The sequence below is a fragment of the Astatotilapia calliptera genome, chromosome 1 (genome assembly GCF_964374335.1).
Source record: "Astatotilapia calliptera chromosome 1, fAstCal68.1, whole genome shotgun sequence".
NCBI lineage: Eukaryota > Metazoa > Chordata > Actinopteri > Cichliformes > Cichlidae > Astatotilapia > Astatotilapia calliptera.
Genome location: NC_137422.1, coordinates 11,288,016 through 11,303,624, shown reverse-complemented (window position 1 = coordinate 11,303,624; position 15,609 = coordinate 11,288,016). Strand labels below are relative to the sequence as shown.

At 39.8% G+C, this 15,609-nt stretch overlaps 1 protein-coding gene across 5 annotated transcripts; it reads right to left on the bottom strand.

The window, feature by feature from the left end:
* Positions 1-4,901: 4,901 nt before the first annotated feature.
* rbpms2a (RNA binding protein, mRNA processing factor 2a) lies at positions 4,902-15,417 on the bottom strand. 5 transcript variants are annotated; one of them, XM_026162270.2, is made up of 9 exons: positions 15,284-15,417; positions 14,877-15,123; positions 12,588-12,665; positions 11,205-11,243; positions 10,929-10,991; positions 9,820-9,970; positions 8,799-8,962; positions 6,988-7,060; positions 4,902-5,977 (listed from the first exon to the last, which is right to left on the bottom strand). In XM_026162270.2, exons 2-8 carry the CDS (start codon positions 14,928-14,930, stop codon positions 6,995-6,997), a joined length of 615 nt encoding a protein of 204 aa, XP_026018055.1. In that variant the 5' UTR covers positions 14,931-15,123; positions 15,284-15,417; the 3' UTR covers positions 4,902-5,977; positions 6,988-6,994. The 5 variants fall into 5 exon arrangements, with proteins under 5 accessions (XP_026018055.1, XP_026018040.1, XP_026018041.1 ...); XM_026162255.2 differs by having other exon boundaries at positions 14,877-15,285; XM_026162256.2 differs by having other exon boundaries at positions 8,814-8,962; positions 14,877-15,285.
* Between the last annotated feature and the right edge of the window lie 192 nt (positions 15,418-15,609).

Sequence of the window (15,609 nt, the reverse complement as noted above, 5' to 3'; positions counted from 1 at the left end):
ATAACCTGACTAATAATAACTACTACGAAAACAAATAAAAACAATGAAATAATTATTAAATATGTTCATAAAAACACCTTTAAACAAATGTTAGACAATATAAAAACAATAACATTCCAGGGTTATTGGAGCTTTACTTTGAAAATATTCAAATCAATTGAAAGGAAACACATTGTGTGTCTCATTCTTTCTTACAAACAGCTTCATATGCTTTATCATTGTGACCCAAGTTTCATTAAAGCAGATCTTAAATTCTTTCCTCTGGTATTTTACATCGTGTTGTAATCGGCCTCCAGATGCGGCCTCAGGAGGATGCAGCCTATGAATCCGGACACACCACAAATAAATAAATATTAAACTTGGAGTCGCAGCCTCCCACTCTTTTCCTTTGTATAATTATAACAAATTACCACTTAGGGACTATGCTGCTGTACTCCTATTTATGAGATGACCTGACAAATCTATTGAATTTTGGTAGGGCATATGAACTGAGAGCTTTAACATTAAATCACCTGCTTAATATTGTGCTGCAAAACAGCTCTGTCATCAGTGGGATTGACATGGTATCTCTGGGGTTGTCTTTTGGTATTTTTGAATCACAAAGGTTGGGTCCTGTGGGTTGCCTCGGTAGATGGAGTTGTTCCCTGGGGTCTCGTGCAAGCTTGTTCAGCTTGAGATTTGAGATGTTTGGAAGCTGGGTCAGCACCTGGGTCTCCTTGCTGTGTTCCTTGTGTGGTAGATGCATTGTCCTGCTGGGGGAACCCCTGCTGGTGTTGCAATATTTAGGTGGGTGGTTCGTATCTCCTTAAATTCCAAGACCCGAGGTTTTGTAGCAGAGCGTTTTATTAAAACAAGATGATTAATTTTATACGCTTTACCTGCCAGTGGTTTTAATGCTATGGCTGGTGGGTTGTCATTTCATTAAAGAAACTCTGGAGGAAGTCATTTATTGGCATCTTGTCATTTTCAGTGAAGTGTTTCAGTATTTTTTGACACCTTTTTTCTTTTATAATTCTGGTTCCAGTGTTACATAAGTCTGTAAGAGGTTAAAAAGAGCTCAAAGATTAGTGCAGACCATCACAAACCCAGTTGCAGTTATGGGAATGAAGTGCACTTTCGCTAACCTCCGCCAGATTTCTGTAACCTTTACAACAACACAGCAACCTTGTACTCTGCACCTGCACGTTGATAATATCAGACATAAGCAAGATGCCAAAAACATCTGCTAAAATTGTTCCAAGGTCTTTTGTTTCAGTGGCCCACAGTTGGGCTTTGCTCCTTTGGCCTCTCCTCATCTGTATCAAGGTCATTTGTAGGTAGCTAAAACTAAAAAAGAAAGAAAGAACATTCTAGTTAAGTGAAATAAAACAAAATCCAGCAACAACTAGCTTTAAGAAGAAAAAGGTCTATATCACTGGGACTTAAAAATGTTTTGCTTGTAATACCTTCTATGAACTTGTTAAACCTCTTCTGTGAAAAATACCCATTTTATGTATAGAAGCTAATTAAACTTAAAGTACAAGTAAAAGTTCATCTGAAATGACAAGTTTGCCTCTGTACACTGTCAAAGTTGCTTTTAAATAAAACAAGATGCAACTGAAATTAAAAAATCAGCTTTTATTCAACATGTTCAGCAGAACTGTTCATAATTTTTTACACGTATCCGTTTAGAGGCTTGATTTGTACAGTCGACTCACAAGCGGTTTCAAGGCTGTGTTACTGTTATTCTAATGACAAATGAAGTTCTTTAACAAATGCAAATTAAGAATAAAAAAACTGCACTGGTGAGTAAATTTGAAATGGGACCTATTTCCCTCTTAAAACTAGTTGAATAGTTTTATTACCTGCCAGAGAACAGAGTACATTAACATTAAAAATATATGTATATTTCATCGCAAATATGATTTAAAAAAAACACGAAACAGGATCAACTTGTGAACCTGCAGATTGTGGTTTATAAAGAGGCTTAGGTTATGATCCACTCTGTTGTGCAATGAACAGCAACTGGGTGTTTTTAGATTGAGGGATGCGACAAGATTATATCGTACAACAATAAGAGAATAACAAAGAGTACACACGGCAGATGACCAAAATAGCATTGTAGGTAACCTGTGAAGGGATTTAAATTGTCCACTTAACTGACTCCGGCTGGCTTTTCTAATAAAATATGCTTTCTGAGACTGTAATCACAGACAAGGAACCACTACTTACTTGCACTTAAAGATGGATGATATATGCATGTATTGATTTGTGAGGGTGGAAAGTCTATGCAGCAGCAGACTTAGTCATGTGACAATATAAAAATAGAGCAAAGCACACTTAAAGTACATCAAACAGCAGTTAATACTGGTATAGAGCAGAATTATGTTTGCTGTATGTCAAACTCATGATGTGCACCTGGAAATTTAACATTATGTGGTTGAAAACTATAGGAAAGAGAGAGTGCACGGGAAAAATGAGTCATTCAAAGGCAAGTTCTAATGAGAACACTGCTGGCTGAAGACGCTGCTGTGTAGACACTCTTACTTCCACGAGAGGTCTCTGTAGCTGCTGCAGGTAAGCTGCTCATGTGGGAGCTGAGCCGGCAGAGGGCAGAACAGACCTGCAGTGAGAAACAACAGTTTTGTTTTGTTTTTAAAACACCACCACCAAACTGGAACAAGTTAGTTTTGTTATGAGCCACATGTGCTGTGAACACAAGAAAAATTTGTGTACTTTATGTCTTTCTACATGTTGCAGTACGTGAATACATTTCACAGAATTCTATCCGATACACAATTAGAAAAAAAAGTCTTAAATTTATTATTTATTTACTGTGTTTCAGTTAGTACCTGTTCTTTCTGCAATGCAGAGTAAGATCTGTGAAGAAACAACATTGAATCCTCTGGATGAAGGAGCAGATAGTTCAGGTTTACATTTGGCCCCAGCCGATGAAAACAGCAGAGAAAGAGAAACTGTTCCTTTCAATCTGTAGCATCCCCATCTTAGCACTCTATTGATTTTATGTCAATCCAAATACTCTGAGATAGTGATGTTAAGTGACCCATATTTCCATGAAGGGCAAATGGCTGATTCTTGGGAGAATATTGGCTTCTTGTGAGGCATTTGTTGCTCTTTTGGGTTTTTACGTGTTTTAGAGTCACTGTCACCGTCTCTGGTTTAATTTAATTAGGTTCAGAAAATTCACAGAAATACTCAATATGATAATAATATATACATGTTTTCCAAGGTGATTAAATGACTTGCTTGATCAAGTTTTCTTTTAAAAATTCAAGTTAGAGAATTTTTAATGATCCAAACAGATCAAACCCATTTTAACCCATTATAGTGATAGTATGAATTTATTTTAGCTTTAAATGATAATGTTCTAAAGTCACCAGAGGAATTAAACTAAATATCATGAAGGAATTAAACTAAATATTTAATTTATAAATCAATTTCTAAAATAAAATAAAAAAAGACTTAAATATGAATGTGGACTACCAGTCATGTATTTACACAGGGAATTTAATGTTTTTGCATATTTTTCCACACTAACATGTTTCAGATTATCAAACAAATTTTAATATTGGACTAAAACTACTGATGTAAATACGAAATGCAGATTTGAAATCATTTGAGGGGAAAAGGTTTTCCAAACTTAGCTGGGCTTACATGAAAAACCCAACAAATGGTTCTTCCACCCTTGTCAGCAAGAACTGCAGGAAAACATTTGTGATAACTGGCGATGAGTCTTTGACATCACTTGGGGAATTTTGGCCCAATTTTCTTTAGAGAATTCATTCAGACACACTGGAGGGTTTTCTATCACAAACGGCATTTCATTAGGTTCAACTCCAGACTTTGACTACGCCACACCAAAAACTTACTTTTGAACCATCCACATGTGGACCGTATGTTTTGACTCGTTGTCCTGCTGCAAATCAAGTGTGCTTGAGCTTCAATGATTGAAGTGATGGCCAGATATTCTCCTTCAGGAAGCGGCAAAGCAGCCTCAGACCGTCACACTACCACCACGTTTTTGTGATGTTTTGTAAAATATGCTAATTTTATACCAGAGCAGAACTCAAACCTTTCAAAAAGTTCAGTTCGCCAGTTTTCTTTATCCGTTGATAATTGCCCTTACCGTGGCTCATTGAGTCCCAAAGCCTACAAACTGCTTTGTAACCCTTTACAGACTGACAGGCATCAATGACTACTGGTCATTCATTTAGATCGTAGCATAATGTGTTGGTTTGCTTTAACCTGCTTCACTTTATCAGACAGGTTCCAATTTAAGGGATTTTTGACTTGGTTCAGGTCTGGCAGTAATTTGACGTGGGTGTGGCCATTGAAAATAATAAAACAAAATCTTCATTTAACCATGGGAGTCGATCACATTTGACATGTCCAGGGAATGTTTGTAAAAGCTTTTTTCACTTAAAAATCATTTAGAACTGCACTTTGTATTTATTAGGGTCATATTTACCTGGTATTAAATTTTCCTTTGATTGTCTGAAACATTTAGTGTGACAAATGTGCCCCCTTCCCAAACAAACAAAGGCCAAATACTTTTTCATGGCACTGTCGCTTAATTAGCACAATATTGTCAAATATAAATAGTTACCACCAGCACCACTTCAATTAGGCAGCTGGTCATATTGAGAAGAGTTGCTTAAGAGTCCCTGGAGGATCCATCACGGTAGGTTGAGCAGAGCATTTTAGCAGCTAATGAAGGCAGAGTGTGGAGGTCAGCTCCACATATGACGCAAACAGACATTAATGCAGTGGTGCATCACAAATGAAAAGTTGGTATGAATTATTGATGCCAACATCTGATGTTTCTTTGAGTTAGCATAGCGTTGGAGCGTTTAACTTTAGCGACCGACTTGACTCTGTGAGAAATGACAGATGTCCAGATATATGCATTCACTTTTTATTCATAAGATGGGATTATCATTTTTTACATCTTATGCACAGCAGATACAAAGACAAACAGGTTCTAAACCACAAACTAAATTCCTCCATCAGTCTAATCCTGCTTCCCATTTCAAAATGCCCCCACCCCCCCAAAAAAGCAACCCTTTGTTTGTAGTCCAGTTTCACATTCTGACAGATCATTTTACAGCAATCTCATTTTAGCAGAATGGCACAAGCCACGTTCAGAATACTTCCATGTTTTGACAGATACCCACTTCCCCTTTAAACAAATTGCACTTTTTCTTCTCTAAAACTACTTCAACAGGATTATAGGCTCAAAAACACCAAAAACACAAGAGACGACTAAACATACAACTTATACAGGTTCATTATTTAGTTGCACAAAAATGCATAAATATACATTATGCAAAAAGTACAAAAATATTTGTACTTTCCTTTACTCAAATAATGACAAACATTGATATGATCATAAGGACTGGGATTGTCAGAACATAGGGATGCATTCACAAGGTCCATGCGAGATAAGCCATTTACACAACAGCCTAGCTTTCACAGAGGTAAGACCAAGGTTCTACAGATAAACAAAACATTTCGCTGTCTAGGCCAAGGAAAAGCGGCAACACATACACTAAGAAAATTAGGATACACAGAACTCTGCGTTCTAAATTCATGCCAAAAAGACTTTAACATGCAATGACTTATAACGCTTCTAAACCTCCCAGGAGCAGCGGTAACTCAGGGAAGGACTAGCTTAACAACAGTTGCTTCAATGCATCAATTTTCCTCAGCAATTATGAGCCATTGAGTTTGAAAAGGTTTTGCATGAGGTTTTTTTTTTTTGAAGTGCTAAGATGGTACCACAATAGTTGCCAAGGATAAGCTCAGATTGTCGACAGCAAACTGGTCTTAACTCAGGCTCCCCCAGAGACAATCGGAAGGAGATATAAATACTGTTTGCTTATAGTAATGCACATTTGTCCATTAAATAAACTGATTAAATTAATGCAGAGCTTGGCAAACCTCACTTCAGCTGGACAAAGGTGTGGCTTCCAGAGGCCTGAAGAAAAAAAGGGGAGGAGACAGACAAGACTATCAGTTTTAATGCCAGGTAGCTTCCCAGTTTAAAAAACCAAAATGATCTAAGACCGTGTGAGTGCTCAGACTTCCCTTTTCCATCTGTGGTGCTCAGCCCCAAAACAACTGGTTCAAATTTAAGTCAAACACCTTAACAGGACATTTAAAATAAAATAAAAAAAATGATCCAGTTACCCAAACTGCTAAACACACTGCTAGTATATCCTGTATACTCAAACAGAGGCAACTGGTGCATTTGCTGGGGACATTTCAGCTGTGGACTAATGGACATTTGATGCATTAGTAAACATTTACAGCAGAATGCAGACTGACCCCAAAAGGAGGGGAAAACAAACCTTACAGTATCTGTTCATGGTAAAGTGTCAGCCAGTCAAGAGTCCTATAATAGAAAGACTACATCACTGGTCTAAAAGTTCAGTGTGATGATAATCACCTATTCTGCAACAACGATCATACCCCTCTGCTGGAAACACCCATTCATGCACCAAATATGTTAATCCTCAGCTCAAACCCCTGCAAAGCATCTTAAAACAGATGAAAACTGTTTCAAATGGGCAAAGAAATTCATTTAAATACACAAAACTATATATAAGAAACAAAAAGCATAAGAGTTGTGTTTTAGGAAGCCATTTTACATTATAAAAAGATCAAATTTGAAGCCTTTTTATAAAAATGTACATCTTTAATGAGAACAAATAATTTGGGGCCGAGTTACAGAAAGGCTCGGGAAGTCCTGGCTACATTAACGTCTTACTGGATTTTGGCAATAGAAATCAGAATGTTGCCAGCCCTGTCCTTTTTAACAGCTAGTCAGATATTCAGGGATATGTATTTGTGTTTTTTATTGTGCTGTGTTTACTTATAAATTTTAATGTGTCATTATGCAGGTTTCAGTATGTATGACATCAGGCTAGCAGCAATAAGTGGGACGGTGACAATTCTAAAAATACTGTTTGACCAAAGGTTACTCACTAAATATCTAACAAAACTGCCGGGACTTCCATCCAGGCTGGGAAGTCTCAGAGGGAGTAGGGTACCAGCGCATCTAAAGAAACACAAACACAGTCATGTACACCAGACCAAAACCAGGCTTCAGTGCTTCAATCTACAATTCTGCAGATTAACAATTAATACTCGGAAACGATACTTTTATAGGCAGGTTTAGGAGGACCGAGTGTCCCTTTAAGCCCTAGTCACTGAAGCCATGGGAATGTGGGTCACGTAGCTGCTCATTCAGGACAAGTCCTGGAGTAATTAACAGGCATGGAAATGTGGAGAGGTGAACTTCTCCGTGTGTTAAACATTTCCACAGGGTAGGAGCTGGTATGTCTGTACCTTTCCTTACCTGTGACTAAACCTTAGAAAATGAGGCCTCCTGTTTCTACAAACTGTTATAGGCCACAACTGCACGGCCAGAATGCTCAACATAGTTCTGCAGTTATCAACACTTGTTTGGAGACATGTCGAGGATTTTTTGGTCGTGTCGTAGATAAAACAAAAAAAGCCAGGCAGTGGAAGAGCATTAGGATCGGCGGCATTTTAGGGGATCTTTCATCAGAATCCAATTAAAAGCTTTCCCTCCTTTATGTTTCTACCCACTCAGCTTCTCTTCCAGCAGGAACATAGACAGTAAGTTGGCACCTCCAGAAAAGGCCATAAGGTCCGACAATTTCTCCAAGCAAATGCCTTACATTCCTGAGCCCTCTGTGTGTGACAAGATGGCCAAAGTAATAGCTGCCTACTTTACAGTCTAGCACTCCCCTGCACTCCTATTGCACGACTGCATTAGCTGACAATGAACTTTAAATGACCCAACACGAGAAATATTTTCCATTGCTATTGTTACTAAAAGCCCTGCCTACTCCCTGGTAGCTGGCTGCACTATTGCTCTAGCAAATAGAGTGCAATTAGCTTACAGTGTAAACACTACCCATTTCTGTACAGATTCCTCATCCTCCATTCATCAGAAATAGAGTTGAGATTTAAAACCAGATTCCTTCCTTCCTCCCCCCCCCCCCCCCAAACACCAGACTCCAGCTACAGTCTACTGTAAATACAAACTTGCATCAAACACACACTTTAGCCTCACATGGATGCGTTTAATATTACAGCGTTATTCCATGCTGAAAACCAAATCACAGGTTCTCATTAGTATGTGCATCTTTAACCCCCCAGCAAATACAGAATGCTATAAGTCACGTCCACAAAAATGTATCTCTCGTGATCAAAAACATAAGATTTAAAGCGAGTACTGTATTTAAAGGTTGCACTCAAAATGCACAAATCTCCACTGATGCATAACCATAGATGAGAACCTAAACCTTTAACAATTTAAAAATTGCCCTGTAGGGGATTATCAAATATGATCCTGATCCCAGAATTTCCAATTTGAAAACATCATCTTTTTATTATAAAAAAAGATCTTGGCTCACCGTTTGACAGGACTACAAAGTTGCACCGACAACCTCAACTCAGACTCGATACCGTCATCCTTTTAAGCAACGCATGCCGATGCTGTAACTGCATTACCTCAGAGGACCACTAGGTTTGTTTCTAGAAACTGAACCTCCGCTTTCAGCAGCACAGTTCTGGATGCTGAATCTCAAGGTCTTACATTTTTGGATCACATTTAATTTTACAGATTAAATGGACAAACTGAAATTAACACTTGTGCAAGAATCATGAATTTTAGGTTATGATAATCAGCATTGTATCAGAGTGTGGGCATTAATCTAACAGAATTCACAGATGGGGATGTTTAAAAAGGAAAGAAAGAAACACACCGGTTGGTCCCTCACCTGGGCGTGGAGAGCTGCGGCTGCAGCGGCGGCCGCTGGGTAAGTGAAGGCTGCGTGAGGGAGGCCTGGAGTCAGCTCAGTGGTATACAGAGGGTAAGGAGTCCACGCATCCGGTGACGCTGGGATCAGTGCTGCCCCAGTCAGATCATCTGAGGAAGCACAAGGTGGAAGGAAACAGAGCTGACTGACCTACCTCTAGTGGCTTTCATCATTGCTATAGCTAGCTATCTCTATCTATAGATATCTATCTATCTATCTATCTATCTATCTATCTATCTATATATATATATATATATATATATATATATAAACCCAATCGACCCAATTTTTAACAGTCAGTTCTTTAAGTAATAAAGTTTTACCTTTTAAAAAACAAAAAAAACAAACATTTTCTATGTGAATCAGACAAACTACAATTTGATTGCAAATTAGCTCACTTAACTTTAGTATTGGGTCAATTTGCAAAACTAATGGGAGCTCTAGTATAAAAGATCAGCATAAGATCCAGTCTGGATGCTGCAAGTGCAACAATGCAGTGTTACTGTGTAAAATGCTTGATAATGTTTTGTGAACTGATGTTTTTTTTTAGCCCTGTTGCTTCCCCTTCTTGCCCTTTGTGAAGAAAAAAAAAAATCAGTGGGGAAAATATGATCTGAGAGGATCTAAAAAAAAAAAAAAAAAAAATTTGTCAAACCCTAAAGAATCACTGAGGTGTTCAGGCAAAGAGCGCAGAGACGACTGCTGACTAAAACCTGAGGGTGGAATTTCCCAGCTGGACAGAAGCAAAGCCGCTGTCAAAAGACTTGAGATGACGCATGCATGCAGAGGTGAGTTAGTCCTTCATTTGTTAGAAGTTTAACCTACAGGTATTTGCCTTAAAAAAAAAAAAAAAATCCCACAATATCCAAAGTTTGTTTAAAGAAAAGGGCAACAAGGACAGCTATGTACTGGAATTGTCAGGGTGAGAGTGGATGAGAGCCTAGAGTGGTGCAGCGGTAAGACTTACATGGGTCCCGTGCAATGAAGTGTGCTCCTAGAGCAGGGTGGATATTTGTGGGGTTCGGTGTGGCCATCAGCTTACTCTTTGCCATCTTCGTGTTGGCTTTAGCAAACTCTAAGCGCAGGGTCTGGGGACTTTCAGGGTCAAAACGGATTCCCTGGGGGGAGAGACGGAGGGAGGGAGGGACACAGTATTGTAAGGGAGGTGGGCTTAGTTCGCGGGGCTGTAGCTCAGTCTCACATGGCGCCCTTTCCTTAAGCAGAGCTTAAATAGTCAGAACATATCCTTCAAGCTTCCCTTGAACCAACTACTCTCACTGGGATGCTAACACACCCGCTCCAACGTCACTAAACTAAAACTACTCACAAAAAGAGATTTCAAAATAAGGGCAGATTGAAGGACACTTCTGAAGTATTTCAAACACGCTTGCATCTCTTTCTCCTCATGACAAAAAACGGAGAGCGCAGGCGACCGCAGGTGATCAGTCACGTGAGCTCAGAGGAGACGGGGATGAAGAAAAGGGCCAGTGGTGAGACGTTGAGTGTTTAAGTTTGTGGTTTGACCCTGCTTGTGTTCTTGTGCCCTAAGCGTTGTGCCCACATGCAGGTGAGTAGTATTTTGGTGTATGTGTGTGTTTGTGTGTGTGACTGCTGATGTGTCTAAGAGGTGATGCTCATAAGGAATGCTAGGCTATGAGAGAGAAGTGTTAGATACTGCCAATGTGGGCTACTGAGTGACAAAAATAAGAGTTACACTACAGAAGATGTGTCCATATAAACACTACACATGTGGCTATAGAACAAGTATTACAGTAAAAGCAGTGATATGCAAAATGAGGAAAGCTACACAGGACTAAGAAGGATGTGTATCAAGGTCAAAGTAAACTACCGTAAGGCTACGGGATTCTGGCCTCTTTCCAAAAATGGCCCTGCCATTGAATTATAAAAGACAAAATGGGTTGGCTTCGAGAAATTTTTAAGAAAGGGTCCAAAAGACTTAAGTCCCAATCACTCTCTTAGGTTAAAGCAAAGGTTAGAACAAATCTAATTCCATTTACGATTTGTTTTATTAAATAGAGGGAAAACAGAAGACTGTAAAAACAAGCCGTTGCTTACATTTAGTGCATTTTTTGCAGCTTCAGCTCCAGACCGACTGTCAAAGGTTACAAACCCGACAGGCTGGAAGAGAAGGGAGGAAACAAAGCTACAACTTGACACACACGAGCACCATCATTTTCTTCAAATATCACACTCATTATTTTGCCGTCACAATATAATGATCCTGATGAAGTAGGAATTTCTGTGTCTTGTCGAATTAAAAAGAAAACTAGTGCCAACACAGCCTGCAAGTTTATTTAATATGGCATTAAAGCAATGATGAAGGCATCTCACCTGTTTTGATGTTAACTTAATCAGTGACCCTTCATAACCCTGCGGGGAAGAAAGATAGCCAATTATCCACCCTGGAGTCACATGCAGGAAGTCAAGCATGAATGTCTCACTATATGAAGTCTGCTTTTGTGCACCTTCACTTTGAGCTCCGCAGCAGACCATCCCACACTCTGTGACAGTTTCATTTACATTTGTCACAATCAAATTACATGCACATTTCCAACAGGTGAAGCCTTCTGCAGTTTGACTACATGTAAAATACTGAGTCAGATTTGTCTTCAAAGCTAATCAAAGGAAAACGAGGACTGTAATAGGCCAAGCATGTGCTATCAGATATGCAAGATTCTCTTTTGCATTAGTTTAATAACAGCTTGGGCATGACTTCCAAATAAAGCCAATTTAAGTAAAATAACAAAATAAAACAAAAACAGCACAAGGTTTAGGAATTTACTCCTGTTTTAACTAAGAAATGAAGGAATTTTGCCTGACTAAACTATTGATAAATGGGATCTTTCCTAAACCTGATTTACAGCTATGGAAAATTAAACAACTTTTAGTGGCTATGATAAATCTTTAGCACCAGTCCAAACCAGACTCAGTTTCAGTAATTCAGAGCAAGAAAAGAGGCAGAATAGGTGAAGTTACAGCACTTCTCTTTAGAAGCTCCAGTATAAGGACACAAAGTCTTTATTTAAATGTAGTCCTGAATGTAAGAACTGAGATCAGATTAACCCTATCAGTACACAATGAGCAGTGTTTGCCTACAGTAGATGTAAAAGGGGCCAAAACAAAGCAGTGTTACAAGTACAATCGCTATTTCACAATGCACAAATGTTAGAGGAAATAAAAAAATTTCCCTACACAGTGGGCGAGCTGGGTCATGGAGAGGATTGGTTGGCCAATCGCGAGAGCTACTCATTTACACATTCCACAAGACCATCCATGTGCGAGGGATACCACTTCCAATTTGGTTAGTTAGGACAAGGGTGGGAGGGGTGTTTATGGAACTTGAGTCCGGTCAGGGAAAAAAACAGCAATGGGTGAACAATAATGTGGCCTCATTTCCATATATGTAAATATCTGGACTAGAAAGAAAGGAATTGGGTGGGCTTAGTTACACTAAAAAAGAAGCACGGTACGGTCTGGCTGTTCATAGGCACTTGAAGAGATTCTTCACTTTTTCATGCAGGTAATCTTTATAGAAAGTGTCCACAGGTCTCTTCCAGAGCCTGGCACGCAGGAGCTACCCTTGATTTTTAAGTAGAGGGACAAATCCACATCCAATCAGCTGATATTACCCAAATGCACCAGTGCAGTTTCACGATGGGCAACACAAATTCCATCACATGTACCTAAAACTGCATTAGAAACGATAGAACTTACTTTAAAAGGTCTGAAGAGAAGGTAAAGTTCCCGTGGCTTGATATCGACCGGTAGGCCACTGACAAACAGTGTTCGTACCTGCAGACAAAAAAGAGAGGGGGATCACATTAGCAAATTTTCTGTGTTTTATTAGACCACTTATCACTCAAAAGATTTAAAAAAAAAACCTTGATAATTACCAAATACCAAAAGAAAGCTCAGACCGTGGAAATTTGAACTGACCTTTAAAACAATTATGGGTCTGCTGTTCCAGTAGCAAGAGCTTCACAGACCTTTCCTAAATTACTTCAGTGGCTAAAACGCTGAAATACTGCAGTGTAAAGTTGTACTACAAGAAAAACAACATTTCAGTAGATGTTACTTTAGGCCAATAGCCTCAACTTCCAGTTTATCTGGCCAACAAGAGGCCTCAATTCTTCCCGACACCATTACTTTTAAATGTCACAAAGACCTACAATTATCCACTGATGAATGTGAAAGTCATTTTTGTACTGCAGTTTTCCTCTTTTATGTTAGTCTTAATCATGCTGTGACCTCTGAAAATTAACAAGTGAACCCTTGGCTGGGTCTCGAACCTCAAGTCAGGAACCGCCAGAAACCCAAACAGAGCTCCGCTTTATTTAAGGGATTACAAAATGATGAATCAGGAATAATGAGTCATCGATGAGCGAAAACTGGGAGTACAGCGTTGTTTCAGCCGTACATTTCTCCAACATGTTACACAGAAAATGGTGAACGTGAAGCTGTAGAGGATCTTAAAGGCCATGTGCCCCCCCCAAAAGAAAGCCTTGAACCTGCCTTGATCAGATACTGAAAACTAGTGCTGTGTATAATCCAGTGTGGGCAGGAAAATGAACAGGGCGGTGTGAGGACCCATTAGTTCCCAGCCGGTGGGAAGGCCCACAGTACAATGGGGCTGCCAGAGGAACAGCACTGGACAACAGTGCACAGCGTGACACCATTTCCTTCCTCTGACCCGCGGCCCCAACCCTGTCGGCCCTCCGGCATTTTTCAGGTGCCGCACAGCAGCAATTCTCAGCTCTTTACAAGTCAGCATATACAGCGACTGAAAGCTGGCCCAGCTGGACACAACTCAGTGGAGATGTTTTAATTTATCCTCCAGCTTCTCACCAACAGTGCCTCCAAGATGACAAGCATATAGAGCTGGAGCTGCAAGGAAGCCCGTGCACCCTGTGTGGCTTCTGTAAAATTCACAATAATCAGTTTTACACAGATCGATTTCCAGAAACAAGCAGAATTGTTAATGACTGACAATGAAGCTTTTTCAGGACCAAAAAAAAAAAAAAAAAAAAAAATTAGGAGGAAAATTTTTTAAATGTATTCTTTGCTCCTAATTATGAAGAAAAAAAATGTTAAAGGAAAATGGGCTGCAAACAAAAAAAAGAAAGAAAAAAAAAAGTCAAGTGGCTACTCAAGGCTTTGTTGTAAGACAATGGGAACAAAGAAGGAGGAACAAAAGGCCTGGTGCTCCCCTCAGTGTCTCGCTATAAGGAGTCATTAAAGAGGAAATATAGCTGGCCACACAGACACAAGAGTGGCTGCTGAAAATAATTTAAATTAAAACAAATTAAAGAGGGCTTTGAAAATAAATACCACACTGCAACATTTTGTTTTAGGTTCCAGTTTTATGGTGACAAAAATGACAATGGCAGATTTTTGTAAGGGGGGGTGCAAAAAAGAAAAACGCTACACTATTCACTATGAATATGAATTTTACTGGCATAAATACAAATAAATGAAATGATAACAAGTTAGTTGCGCTTTCAAAGAAAAAAAAACGTCTACAGGATATTTCGAAGACAAATTTAATTTCCAAGCCTAATTTTTTAGACAAATTGTTAGATTTGACATGCTTGCATGTCTCACAAATTCACAGAATCTCAAAGGATATGGAGAAAAAAAAACCCCAAAACAGACGGGGTCATTTTTAACAGTCTTTGCACGCTGCTGCTAACAATCTGCAAACAGAGGTAATATTAACGTGTAAAAAGTAGGATTAGTGAAAGTTGAAGCTCACAGCAGCACGCGTTTAAGTAACAATTTGGAAAATATTAACGTGTGCGCAACTTTGTGAGGCTCCTCATGTGGCGCGGCAATGCCCCTTTAATTTTTGTTCATCATAAAGCGCTTCGGGACCGACTGGAAGAACGTAAAAGATAATTTGGGAGAAGTCTGAATGCGCGGCCGGAAACAAAGTTTTCATTAAACGTGAACGTGACCGGGTCACAGCCCTGCGCGCAGAAGAAATACAACTTTGGCTAAACTCACCTCCTCCTCGATGGAAACGTTGTTATTCGGCTCTGCGTCAGCTTTCAGACTCATGTTGACGGTCGCGTCGGCTGCTGCTGCTGCACAGAGTATCAAGTTTTTCCTCGTTGAGTGATATTTCCCCCAAGTGCGTCTGAAGCTGCAGTGAAAGTCCTGGTGGCGTTTGAACTTGAGCAGAGAAGATGTGCCGAGGTGAGTCTGTGCGGACGAGGACGGCGAAGTATCCGAGGATAGTTTAACAGCAACACTGCGAGAGAGAATCATTCATAAAAGGGAGGAGGAAAAGGAAAAAGGAAACACAGACACGCGCTAAACTAAAGGTGAGAAGGTGGATTTGTGCTCCATGTGTGAGGGTGAGAGATGGGGGAAGAAGTGCGCGTAAAAAAACTGAAAGCCTCTGCGCTCACATCAATGCCCTCAACTGTGGGACTGTGCGGAGGAAGAACAAGTAAACTTTTTCCTCATTGGAGCGCGTCTTTCTCTCTCCCTCCTCCTGAGCTCCCCCCTCCACCCCGTCTCTCCTCCTCCTCCTGGTTTTCAATTAGGTCATCAATTATGTTGGAGTCTGCTGTGAGCCGTAATCAGGCTGCAGATCCGCCTCAGCTGTTGCAGGAAGACCCGGCCCCTGCGCCGCTACATCACCGTTTCTATGGGACCCCCTCGCAGCCAATGGTAACGACCGCAAACCCGTTAACTTTATCGAAAATGAAACTACTGTTGGTGTTGCTGGCAT

Bases quoted from the DNA above. Each gene is read 5' to 3' on its own strand.
- rbpms2a (XM_026162255.2), bottom strand. From the start codon at position 15,140: ATGATTCTCTCTCGCAGTGTTGCTGTTAAACTATCCTCGGATACTTCG. The intron at 9,971-10,928 runs GTAAGCAACGGC...CTCTCCCCCCAG, and splicing joins CTGCAAAAAATGCACTAAAT to GGAATCCGTTTTGACCCTGA. The intron at 7,061-8,798 runs GTGTGTTTCTTT...GTGTTTCTTTAG, and splicing joins CCCAGGTGAGGGACCAACCG to ATGCGCTGGTACCCTACTCC.